Source organism: Pygoscelis adeliae, unplaced genomic scaffold (genome assembly GCF_000699105.1).
Source record: "Pygoscelis adeliae isolate BGI_AS28 unplaced genomic scaffold, ASM69910v1 Scaffold91, whole genome shotgun sequence".
Lineage (NCBI taxonomy): Eukaryota > Metazoa > Chordata > Aves > Sphenisciformes > Spheniscidae > Pygoscelis > Pygoscelis adeliae.
This window is the reverse complement of record NW_008824196.1, coordinates 2,176,077-2,189,529: the sequence shown is the minus strand read 5'-3', so window position 1 is coordinate 2,189,529 and position 13,453 is coordinate 2,176,077. Positions and strand designations below refer to the sequence as shown.

Here is a 13,453-nt window from a genome sequence, read left to right as displayed (position 1 = left end):
AAACTATTACTCCTGTATAATTGGTAGTATGGTGCAGATGACTCCTACAGCGCCCTAGCTGTGGTTTATTCTGTTTTATGCCTTCTTCACTGTAAACCGTACCCTGGGATTGATTGGCAAATAGAAACATGACAGGATATGACCTCGGGTGTCAAAACCATCATCCTATCACTGTTTTTTAGATAAAACCAAGTGTAATAAGAATTTTGTGAGACGAGGAAAGGGAGACTGTACCTAAAACTATATGTAAGGAGCAAGCAATTATTTGGAGTGTTCTTAGCTACAGAGTCAACCCAGGGAAAGATGACGTCAGGTGTTATCCTCAAATTTCATAGAACCGTAGACCTCAGAAGTTTTAATTTGTTTTTCCATTCTGCCCAAAATAAAATTAATTAAAATAAAATTGAAAAGAATGCTGTATAAAGTTTTAATTAAAAAAATGGAAATGTTTTCTTATTATTGTCATGATTTCTGCAGTTGAAAATATCAAAGTCAATACATCTTGTTGAGGGAACTAAAATGAGTATTAGTACATAATATTGTAGTGATTAAAAAGTCAACTGGGTGTTTTTCTCTTTCAAAAATTTATGTAGTTCATACATTAGCTAAGTCCCTGCAGTTCACAGACAGCTTACTCCAATTGATATAATTAATCCAGAGATTAAAAAAAAAATTCTGCTTTGAATCTTAATTTTTTAGTCTTCTGAGTAGTCCAGATTCTGCTCTAAAGCCTAGACAGCTGGTCATTTCTGAGGGGGAAGCATAGCTGACTGCTTTAAGAAAGATTGCCAAAATTGCAGTGGTAATGGACTTTCCCACTCATCACTTTCACTGGCAGACTGGACAGAGAGCGGGAAAACTTTTTTGTTTTAAAGACCGTATGACAGATTTGGCAATGTTGGCAGGAACTTGGTTTTTTCCAAGGGTTTTTTAGCTTTATTGGTGTTGCCTGCTGAGGAGAGGCTGGTTGCTCACAGTATCCCCCTTTCCTTGTCCCTCTTTTTTCAATATAAGAAAGTATTGTGGGAAAGGAGTTATAGTTTATTACCCAGTATGCCTCTTCTCCAATGTTTATAGAAACCCTAATCTCTCAATAACTAAGATAACTGAATACTCTTACGGAGTTTCTGATGCAAGAACTAACAGATTTTTTATGTATGTGTATATAGTTTCATGGAATTTTAGATACTGGCATTTCTGTCACTGAATTGGAAAGTCTTTCTAATTCTTGCACAGTGGCAATAAGCAAAGAAGCAGGGCTCTTCTGGTGCACAGCTTTTCCCGCTCCTGGTATAACTTCTTCCTTTTATTTTCCATTTCACTGCCCCTAAACTGTGAGGTGGTCATTGGAGCTGTAACTAGAGCATTTTGACAAATGAGCCATCATCTGACAGAACCAAAAAAAGAAGTGACCCGTTTCTCCTGAGTTAAGGGACTTAAGAACAGCTGCCCACGTTTAAGTGGGAAGTTTGTAGTTTGGTGTTGTATGGAAACAAATATAAATGGGCAGTACATGTACAACCAGTATCTTTCAAATATGAGCAGAAAATATTTCTCGTTGTTCCTTTTTTTTTATACAGCTGAACTATATGAAGGTTTTGTTTTCATATTACTGGGCAAAGTTAAATGCATTAGACAGGTAGTGTTCACAATGTTACATATTATGTGTATTAGTATCAGTTATGAACCCTTAACATTACTTTTTAATTATGGAATAACACTGATGGAAATTAATTTGCCTTCTAGTGCATGTTTTCTAATTTAAGATTTCCTGACAGAAAGCTAACTGCCCTTTTGTGCAAATAGGTTGTGATGAATTACATTCTAGTTTGAAAATTATTATAAATGGTAAAAATAACAATTGGTAATTTAGTGTCGTTACCATGCCTTTATTACTTCACAAGGAATAAATCTTCAGAATGGAGGCAGAGTAACATACAGCAATAGTAACATTTTATATATTTTCTATCATTCAATTCCCTCATAAAATTGACCATTCATTTCTTTTCTTCATTCAGCATGATTTAGAGGGAACCGTAAGTTCATTGTGTTTAGGATCTTTTCCGATTTTGATACTGGCTTCTGCAGATATCTTGTTCACACAGCATGAGTCAGATAAAACAATTTGATTTGAGTTGCATAGAGCATTATTTTTTTCTGAAGGTCAGCCTATGATCAGAAGGGAGCAGTTTCGCATTTTCTATTGCTACTCCAAACAGTCTTTACTGAAGTCTTTCGAACAATGTATGACCTCTCTTTTAATACTTCTCACAGATTTCGCAGGCTGTCACTACCACTCAGGCATCACTAACACAGACAACTGTAATGGAAACTGTAACTATGGTGACCACAAGAGAACAAATCCTGGTTAAGCATGCTAAAGAGGAACTCCCACCACCTCCACCCCACAAAAAGAGGCAACTCCTTGTGGATTCAGAAATTAGGAAGAGGTGAGAATCATTAAGAGACGGCAAGAGAATGCTGATAGCGTTTGGATAGGAATGCAAAAATAGTCATTTGACTGCAATAGCTTGCTGTATACTTTTTTGAGATTAAAATTATATTTCTGTTCTCTATTAAGGTACCGATTGATTATTATCTTTCTTTACTCAGGATGAGTTGTGGATTTTTTTGTGCTTCTAGTCCAACTATTTTGCAGTATAGAATGTTAATCATTACGTCAATACCATTGTGATAGTAATTGTAGTCAGTAGAAGTCCTTATGTATAGCATCGTGGGGGTCCCACTTGACTGTAGTCTTGAAACTTGAAGGACAAAAAGCATTCCATTAGTTCTCAGCTTTTTACATTCTTTAAAAAGAATTTTTTGTTAGAATACTAGTAGTGCAGACATTGCCTGGTTTCTAAAGTTCAAATTTTATTCTTTCTGGCTTGTGGGTCAGCAGTAGAAATAACAGTTCTGCAGAGGCAGAGTTAATATTTGGTGAAACGTGCAGTATCATTATGTTCAGATTTTTTCCTGCGTAACTCCAAGTACAAGTGACAAGGGATTTTAGACTAATACTGAACACTTATTAAAGTCACAAGAAAATTTCTTATGAGTTTAAGTAGAATTGGCTCAAGCGCTAAATTTCTGATTAAGATGCTAAGAAGCTAGACTTCAAACACTCATTGTAATGTTTCTTTTGGAAATTTTGATATTCAGATAAACGTATCAATTCCAAGGTAACAGATTCAAGGACTGAAAGAAATGTGAAACTACGTTCGGTGTCTCATTTCTATAGAAAATATCTTTGTTTAGTTCAGTGTGTTTTCAATGATAAGTTATTTTCTTGTAAAATAGTCTTTAACTTATTAAGAAGAATGAGACACAACAAGAATAGGAGAAATCTGACTTCTTTTTTAATTGAAGGAGTATGTCATTGAAAAAATAGATACTTAAAGGCATCTTTGTTTATACGTAGGCATTCAAAGTGGGATTTATCTTACCCCTCTTCGACCACTCTAAAAGTAAGGTTCCTAGCTTAGCCTCATTATTTAAGAACACTGTATATATGATGTAAGAAGAGTGGTTCACCCCTTTTTTGTTAAATTGTATAACTACTCCTCCTACAGAAAGTGCTTAGACTAAATAAGTAACTTCGATAGCTAAATTTGAATGAATTGAATCTAATCTCCAAAGTCCTCATTTGGAATCTGTATTTTTTTTGGCATATCCTAGGTTACCATTAAATATTAGTGAGAGTTATATTTTGCTAATATATTCCCAAGCACTCGAAATAATGCATAGTGATGACTATCACCAGACTCACAATTCTTGAATTTGTTCAAGGAATCCTTAGATGGCAATGTTTTTACTTAACAGACAGTATAAGCATTAGTGCTCTTGTTAATGTTTCAGTAATAATGTGCAAAGATCTCAAACAGGATCGAGGCCCTGTTGTCTTATATGCAAGAGTAAACTTCTGTTAAAGCATGGTCCCTGCCTTGAAAATATTGGCATTCTTAATTTTGAAATTCAAAAATTAAGATTGAAAATTCCCCTGAAATTTTAAAGTGTTTCAATAACTGGTATTTTATAACTTTTCACTTTTTTTTTTTCCAAACAATGTTTTAGGAATGATCTCACTTGACGTAAATATAAGGAAGTGAAATGCGAGTCTACTGTTATAAAAGAAAGCATTATCTTAGCTAAAACTAAATGAAGTAGGGTGATTTTTTTAAACCTATATTTTACAATCCTTCAAGAAAGTTCTGGCTATAAATAGCTATGCATTATTACAAAATTGGAGACCAATTTGCAGGCGAAGTTCCTTTCTCAGCTACCAAATATGTAATTGTCTTGGTTTAACCCCAACCGGCACCTAAGCACCACACAGCCGCTCGCTCACTGCCCCCCGGTGGGATGGGGGAGAGAATCAGAAGAATAAAAGTGAGAAAACTCACGGGTTGAGATAAAGACAGTTTAATAGGTAAAGCAACAGCTGTGCACGCAAGCAAAGCAAAACCAGGAATTCATGCACTACTTCCCATGGGCAGGCAGGTGTTCAGCCATCTCCAGGAAAGCAGGGCTCCATCACGCGTAATGGTTACTTGGGAGGACAAACGAATGTCCCTTCAGTTTATATACTGAGCATGACATCATACGGTATGGAATATCCCTCTGGTCAGTTGGGGTCAGCTGTCCCAGCTGTGCCCCCTCCCAACTTCTTGTGCACCCCCAGCCTACTGGCTGGTGGGGTGGTGTGAGAAGCTGAAAAGGCCTCGACGCTGTGTCAGCACTGCTCAGCAGTAACTAAAACATCCCTGTGTTACCAACTCTGTTTTTGGCACAAATCCAAAACATAGCCCCATACTAGTTTCTATGAAGAAAATTAACTCTATCCCAGCCAAAACCAGCACGGTAGTATTAGTCTATATTTTCCTTCTTGCTCGTATTCTTTTGATTTGCCTTAATACTGAAAGTAAAATTGGCAGGGTACAGCAGACTACAGAGTTCTAAGTCATCATGCAAGGAAACTACCAGAGGGCAGGAATTAGCTGGATTATAGGAATTGTTTATGTTCAGAAATACCTCGTTTTATCCAAATTGAGAATTATAAATTCTTTAAGTGTTTTAGCTGTTGTCTGTCTAAAGCAAGGATGTATATACATTTGATAGATCCTTGTACAGAAAATAGGATATGTTATAAAATTGGAGACTACAATTGCTTGCAGCTATATTATTGGCAGATCTGCTACCAAATTTAGAGTGTTAATGTTTTTTTACCATTGCATACTAGGTTTCAAGGGGGTTTTATTTATGTTTTATGCTATCTAAATGTATTCATTCACCATATAAGTTCTGTTTAACTTTCGGTTGTCAAGATATGACCCTTGAAACAATCTATAGTTCTCAGTTTTTGTCTAGGATGACTTTAGATAATTAAGTTGTGGTTTCTTATATATACTTAAAATCAGAGTCCTCTTCATTGCTGCACAGATCAGATTTTTATTTTTGATCTGGTAGGAAAGCAAGCTGAATTCTAGCAGGAAGAATGGAGTTCATTGTTTAATACACTTTAATATGCTCAAACTAGCTGGAATATTGCTTTGTGTGCAGGAGTTACTAGATTTGTTTTAACAATGCAATCATACCATCATATGAGAACTAGTTCAGTATGACTGTTCACTGAATACCTGTGAGTGGACCTACCATATGGTAATGTGCAAAGTAAACAATGTTAAAAATGTCCACAGCTGTGCAGCAGGAAGAATGATGGTTGTATTATCTGAAGGCAACGTTTTTCCATTTAGATAATTTTTTTGGCATTTTTGACTGAACAGCCGAAAAAAAGACTATGTACCTTTCCTCTGTAGAAAGTCCAAACGGGTGTTCTGGAGTGGGAGGACCAGTCAATAAATAGCTTCAGAGAAACACTTTGAGAGGAAACTTCGGGGAAGGCGTTTCAACTTAGAATAATGGTTATTGTGCCTGCTTTTATTAAAACATAAAAATGCAGTCTTAGAAACTAACACATTTGACAGTATGCTGCTGTCTTTCTCCAGCATAATAAATTTATACTGAACATAAGCGTAACAATGGGAGAAGAAAACTCATCTTAAAATTTGGGTGCTCAGCTAAAATGTCTATGTGCATTGGTGACTAGACACCTTTTTCATCAATGCTTTTTTGCTGGGAGAACCTCATGGTTGTATTCCCAAACAGTCAGTCAGTTATTTTCTGGGTCCATTGTTGGCTGCAAGATCTTTCAGGTTTTTTTGTGTATCTTCAGTTGTACCTACACTCAAGGACAAACAAAGCCGTAGTACCGCATAGCTTTTCGTTTTTGAAATAAACTAAGAGAATGGGGGTTCTCAACCTACCTCTCCTACATCATTCTATATTGTATGTGTGTGTGTTTATGTTCAAAATCTTCCCTGAGCACTTAATGACTAAGAGTTGATGATTCTGTACTGTTTAGTTTTTGTTTGATTAAAAAAACCAGCAATTGTTGAATGCTTGCCAGAAGCTTCTGAAGGTGCAAAACCAGATTGTGTTGGCTGCTTTCTGCATTCACAGTGCAACACACTGCATGCCCTTGCCTGGTATTTTTGGGACCGGGGGGGAAAAGGCACATTAGGGGTTGGGGCTTTTTTGAGGTGGTGAATATGCTTCCAGGTTTTGTCAACTTCTTTCGTCTGTTCTCAAGCTTTAGTCAGCTTTGTTGCTGTAAAAGGGTATGCCTGAAATAAATGCATCAGGCTCCATTGCCACATGTTTGGAAAGATTTGTGCTCCAAATTTGCTTTCCTATGATCTAAATGTTTTAGAAAGACTAGAGGATGTCTTAAAGATGCACTGCACCTGCAGTGTGAATTACTAGGTGCTTAGTTTCAAGGAGGAAGAAAGAGTAGTTTGGATACTCTGTGAATATTGCATTAGTGGACTGCGTAAGAGTATGGTCTCCAGCTACTTAGCTGAGGAGAAACAACGGATGGCTAAGATTGAAGCATCAAGTATTTTAGAATGCTTTTAATTTTTATATTTTCAAGTGCTTTGGAAGGATTAGAAGTGTGAGAGTCTTCATTTATACTGAAGAAATCGAGAGAAGCGATTTGGCTTGTAGACCAATAGCATACACAGGAATGGATGTCACATTTCCATTGTTCCAATTCACTGTGGCATAAATGCATGGGAAAGATGTTGATTTTTCTTGCCTCCTAAAGCAACTTTTTACCACAAGTGGTGCAAAGCAGAGATAAGAAGGAGATGACTTTTATTTTTTTCTTCCCCCTCCACCACCCCAAAAATCTAAAACTACCTCAAAAGTAATGCTTCAAAATGTCAGAATAATTCAGGTATGTGCTAAGTTCTGTTACTGGTCATAGGAGAGCTCTTTTTCCCAAAGGAATTAATTTGAAACTGACAAGGGAAAAATACTTGGAGCTGTATAATAAAGGTCTTTAAAGTATGTATTAGGCATTAGGACTAGAGAGAAATGTAACACAGCTGAAGTTTTAGGATGAAAATAACCTGAAAATGGGAGAAAGGGTTGCAAGGTAACATTTTCATTTTCATGGTATTTACATATTCTGGGAAAAACAGGTCAGTTGTGTAGTACAGAAAAATCTGAAAATTACTCTGTTCTCAGTAGATTTTTTAAATAGCAAACAGGTTAGAGCTGCTTAACATTTAATTTAAACATATTTGTAATATTAGTGTTCTTGAATAACGTCCAAAGATACCTTTCTTTGCCATTTAGTAAATAACTTTGTATATGCTTCCTAATGTTTCCAAGGAAAGTCTATTTCTCATAACATTATTATGGAAATAATATTCATCTTCAGATTTGAAAGAGACTTTATGCCCTTTGAAGAGAAAGGCATGTTAAAATAGGATAATTGCTCCATCTAGTGTTTTTTTCATTTAACAAGTGTTAACAATTTTTTGAAAAGAGAGTAGCCTTCATTTCTTTGAAAATTATTATATTTGGGATTCTAATGCTTCATTACTTAGAAAAGTTTGGATCTTTGTAGAAAACTCTATCAAAAGAAAAATTATAATTACTTATTCAAAGTGGTTTTTTGATAGCTATTGTTTCAAATACCCCGCTGCTGTCCAATGAATTATATTAGTCAGAACTAAATGCTGATTGTTTAGCACTTCTACAGCAACTCCGTTGGGCTGTTTGACTCTTATCCTTTTACTGAAATGCAGCTTTTGCTCTTGTATTTTTATCTAACATTACTTGTCAAATCTAGAAAGAGGAAAGCTATGTCTTCAATTTTCCTGGTGGTCCTTGGTTTCAGTGTTGCATCTGTGTAGCCAGTGCCAGAGGAAAGGAGAAGGTGACTGAGACACAACAGGATAGTTTTCTGTTGTTTACAGGAGGAATCATTTATAAACATTTTCATTTAGAGTGTAAGAAGACGTATGGGTATGTTGAGGTCTGTAAACATGGACACTTTATAACGTCTTAGTGCTCATTGGCTTAGAATCATAGAATCATAGAATCATTAAGGTTGGAAAAGACCTCTAAGATCATCGAGTCCAACCGTCAACCCAACACCACCATGCCCACTAAACCATGTCCCTAAGCGCCTCATCTGCACGTCTTTTAAATGCTTCCAGGGATGGTGACTTAACCACTTCTCTGGGCAGCCTGTTCCAATGCTTAACCACTCTTTCAGTAAAGAAATTTTTCCTCATGTCCGATATGTCCAATCTAAACCTCCCCTGGTGCGACTTGAGGCCTTTTCCTCTTGTCCTATCGCTAGTTACTTGGGAGAAGAGACCGACACCCACCTCGCTACAACCTCCTTTCAGGTAGTTGTAGAGAGCAATGAGGTCTCCCCTCAGCCTCCTTTTCTCCAGGCTAAACAACCCCAGTTCCCTCAGCCGCTCCTCATAAGGCTTGTTCTCCAGACCCCTCACCAGCCTCGTTGCCCTTCTCTGGACACGCTCCAGCACCTCAACGTCCTTCTTGTAGTGAGGGGCCCAAAACTGAACACAGTATTCGAGGTGCAGCCTCACCGGTGCTGAGTACAGGGGCACGATCACTTCCCTAAAGGCTTTTAACCTTTTATCCTATTTGTGAGGTGAGAAATGGCATAGTGACAAATACACTGAGAATACATATTCTTCTTCCCATTTAGTGTCTGAACTTACCTCCTGTATTATAGGAGTGGTACCAGTTGGCACTCACTGGAAGGCATGATGACTGGATTTAAAACTGCTTTGCATCTCTAGCCACTGGCTGTTTGCTGAAGGCAAATGGTGTGAATGAACATACTCTGCAATAACCTCTAGATTTTCATTTGCCTTAGCCTTAAGTGATTTGCTTACGTATGAAAAATGCAGTGGATCTACCAGAATTTCTGCAAAGCATTCCATGTTACAGTTCAGGAATTACTGCTCAAGCTGGGGAAGGTATGGTTTATAACCATACCTTACCAGTGGTAAGATGGATAGTTGGCTAAAGAAGGAGAACTATGAGGCTAAGAAGATGATACTAGTGAAGTTTCTGAAGGAGATTCACACTTGGGATCAATCTAGTATTTTCTTTGATGCCTTGGTGTGTGTTACAGAAATGTGCTGGTCATAATGTTGATGAGGCTAAACTGAGTAGTATCACAAATGTAGAGGGAGGTCCAGAATATAATTCAGAAAGGAAATAAAATTATTCAATGACTGAACTAAAAAAAAAGGAAGGGAAAAATATTTATTAGGACAAATAAACTGTTGAATTAGGAGATAAGAACAAGACTATTTATCAAGTAATGGCTCATCAGCTACAAATATACAGGAGGAAGACAGACAGCAGGGAATTGGTTTATTACAGAATAATTCTGCCAATGGTCATTGTATACTGCAAAGTTGTTCTTTGACATGGTCTAGGCAATGAAGAGCTACAGGCTGAGGAACACCACTGGTGAGCTGGGCATTTCAGCCCAGCCGTGGAAATGCAGTAGTTCAGTAATGTGGTTCTTGGATCAGAGTTGTATCATTCCCTGCCAGCTCAATGTGTAGGCAAGTGGTCTTATGTCTGCCCAAGATACGCAGTGGTGACATGCCCAGTGTGGTTTTGTTTGGGGAGGGAAGGAAAAAACAAATGAGCAAAGGAAATTGTGAGGTAGTTTCTATGTGTTGAAAGAATGAAGTCCTGAAACCTAGTCATGGTAGCAGTAACATAGTAGCGGTTTCAAGATGAAATTCATTCAGTTTAGAGAAAAGTTTATACACCGTGATGGCCACATGACAGCAGGGTACTTCACAACTTGTGTTCCTATGTGAACTTGTGCATTCAAGTTGTTTGTATAATATGTGCAAGGTCGGTGCATGCAGATTACTTTACTGTCGTCATCTTACCATGGCAGTGTGTAAAAAAAAAGGCAAAATTGTGAGTTTAAAATATAACATTATATTTCACTAGATGATGTTGGCTGTGAGAACCACAATATGCCTTTATAAGGTATACTGTGCAGATGGAAGGTTTATGGTCAGTCAGCCCTTCGATTATTAATAAAAATTGCATTTGGTTTTATTGTGAAATATAAGCAAAGTAACGCTTGCTGTTTCTTAGTGGTTTCCAGAAGGTATTTGATTAGATAGGGGGCTTGTAGTAGGACTTGAGTGTCATGTTCTGCTGGGTATTTGGATTAGAAATTCCATGCACGGAAAAAGAAAAACAAAATGCAACTGAGTTGTGAAATGCCTTAAAGGTGAGGTTTATTGTGTATTTAATACAGAAAAGGAAGGGAAAGCTAGAACAAGGACTCATTTTTGAACAAGTACATGTGGTGATCTCAGCAAGAGAGTTTTGAATGGGAGTCTGAAGTGGACATATGGCTTAGTATGGTCCAGAAAATCAATTTGTGGGGGACTTCCATGAAAATTTGAATGGCATGGATTAAAAATGTGAAGATGGTTTTTCAAACATGCTCTGGAGTAAGAAGAGACTGTATTTGAACTCAGCTGACGTGCTTGCCTGTAGAGAGAGGGCAGAGAGAGCAGTAAAAGATAGTATCTCTCTTGTGGAATAGCAGAAGGAAAGACTAATTGGAAAACTAAACGATGAATGCTGCATAAAGAATAAATCCTCTGCTGCAGATTGAATTTTTAGGTGGGGAGCAAGCTAACGTGCACATTGAAGTAAGGTAATTATTTAGAGTAGTTGTCTCAAGTGATTTGGTTTTAGTGTCTTCTATGGATTTATTTTAACAAATTCTACATGCACTCAACTTTATTGGGTCAGAAAGGTAATATTGCATTACTTTTTATGTGAAAAGTGTTGTTGTACTTAGATTTAAAGACTGTATTGATCCTTTGATATCAATCTAGAGTTAATATAGTTTGTAACTGCAGCTGTGCTCAGAAAGATGTCCAATTATCATAGTGGAGTGATTAAATGCCATATTCTACCTGTATTTCCTGGTTTTATACAAGCTGAACATAAGAGAGAGAATATTTTTTTCCCAAGGTAATTGAAAAATGTCTTTATGTTAAGGATATTTATGTGCTGCAAAAAGCTACTTAGAATTAACTTTCATGTCTTTTAATCCTTTTCTGTCCCCTCTTTATAGCCCTTTTTTGGGCAGGAGACTTTGTTTGTGGGGTTGTATTTATCTCCAGAAGAAACTGCAAGTGATGGAGCAATCTGTTATCTGAGATCAGCTCTGTCAAGATGCTGTCTGCTGTGGCTAATACTTACCACCATCTGATGAATCTCTGGGCCATGGGATGTGTTCCTGATTATTTTGTTGTACTATCAAAACTGTCCCAAATTATCCCATTCCTCTTCCAGGGAGGATGTTGCAGAGGCAGGGGCTTAGTCCTTTTGTTTAAGAAATTAAGAAATGATCACTGGTAAACATTTTGCTCTGTCAATTTCCATCCTATATCAGGCTAATACCAGGCTATTCTTCAGAAAGTTGGTCTCTGCGGTCCTACTTACCTGCAGCTTGAGAATGGAGCCAACAACAGAAGTAATACAATTTTGCCTGCAGTCAAGGGAGATTGGTACTGAGGGACTGGTAAACTCGTCTTTGTTGTTATCAGATGTCTGATGTCCTGTGGTCTTCTGCAGTTTACTACTGCTTTGTGCCAGTGCTATAAAACATCTTAGTTGCCACAGTAGCTGACAGCAGCGAGACAGCCAGCTTTAGCTATAAATTTAAGTACGGGGAAAGAAGTAGTCATTACTTGTGTACTTTGCCTATAAGGTTGCTGACCACGAGGAGAGTGGGGAACGGAGAGCATGTTGGCAGCAGGGAGTGGCAACACTTTCCCTAACCTGGGCTGCTAATTTTGGGGGACTGGTTCGTACAGTGCTTACTGAGTTTGAAGAGCCAAAGGTGGAGAGGGTGGCAGTCCCATATAGTTGAGAACCTATAGGCTGACCAAATTCTGTCTTGACTGTTAAAACAGGTTCCCTTGTTTCTCATTTCTCAGCCTGTGTTGCTGACAAGCCCTGAACCAGATACTTGTGTGAAACAGAGGGCGGTACAGCATTACTACTCTGTCTTTTTGAAAAAAGTATACACTGGATTTGGGGGCTTCCCTGTAGCTCAGCAATCCTCAAGTGACATAACAGTTTTTAAGCAGCTGCTCTAATTTAACTAACCTAATGTATTCCTTACTGTGGACTTCAGGAACTCTACTTTACCCTAGAGACTACTTTGGTAGAACTTTCCGTCACTGATCGTTCTTACATGGGGCAGAGGCCTGGCAATCATCATTAGATCTTGAATATAGATAATTTATATACAGAATTATATTAGGAAGATCTATGAATTTGTTAGTTTTTATGTTGTAATCCAGTCCATTAGCTTTAAAAGTGGGTGTTCTCTACTTTAAGATGTGTCGAACAGTCCTAAGTCATAGTTGCGAAAACATGCTTTCACGATTCTCTTGCTGAAATCAGTGGGATTAGATACGCAGCTAGTGCTTGCAACTTGTTGAATACATAGTTTTGCTGTCTCCTAGTCTTAAAATTTCATGAGAACATTTATTAAACATGCAGTTATTATATGCAGAATAGAGGATAACATTGTATTTCAAGAATTACAGTTGATTTAATGTCATGTAGGGTCAGAAATAAAGCTAAGGTAGGAAGCTCTTAACTGGCAGTGCAGTTCGATTTTGGGGATTAGAATCTGGTACCAGCACAGAGATTGCCTGAACCATCTGGGAATTTTCTTTTGTCTTCCACCTCTGAACTTACAATTCTGTATAAAATGAAGATTTCTGCACCTTTCATTACTTCACAATCATATTTTTTCTCCTTTAATGACTGTTCAAATAATATTATCGGGAATTGCTTTATCAACATTATTCCTAAGATTTTATAATTTGAATATAGTATATTGGGCTGGGATTAAGACAGTGTGTGATTCTTCTTTCTTCTGCTTTCATTATTTATTACTCAGTCTTTCACACCGTGTTGTTAAATGGAGTCACAAAAATCACAATGGAGAAGGAAAAAAAGGGAGGCATAGATACTAGATCTAACC

General features: G+C 37.4%; 1 protein-coding gene across 1 annotated transcript in view; it reads left to right on the top strand.

Annotated features, from left to right (window-relative positions):
- DMD (dystrophin) overlaps window positions 1–13,453 on the top strand; it is a 1,204,567-nt gene that overhangs the window by 369,703 nt on the left and 821,411 nt on the right. Inside the window, 1 exon segment of the mRNA XM_009334780.1 lies at window positions 2,275–2,450. Coding sequence (XP_009333055.1) covers window positions 2,275–2,450 — 176 coding nt within the window.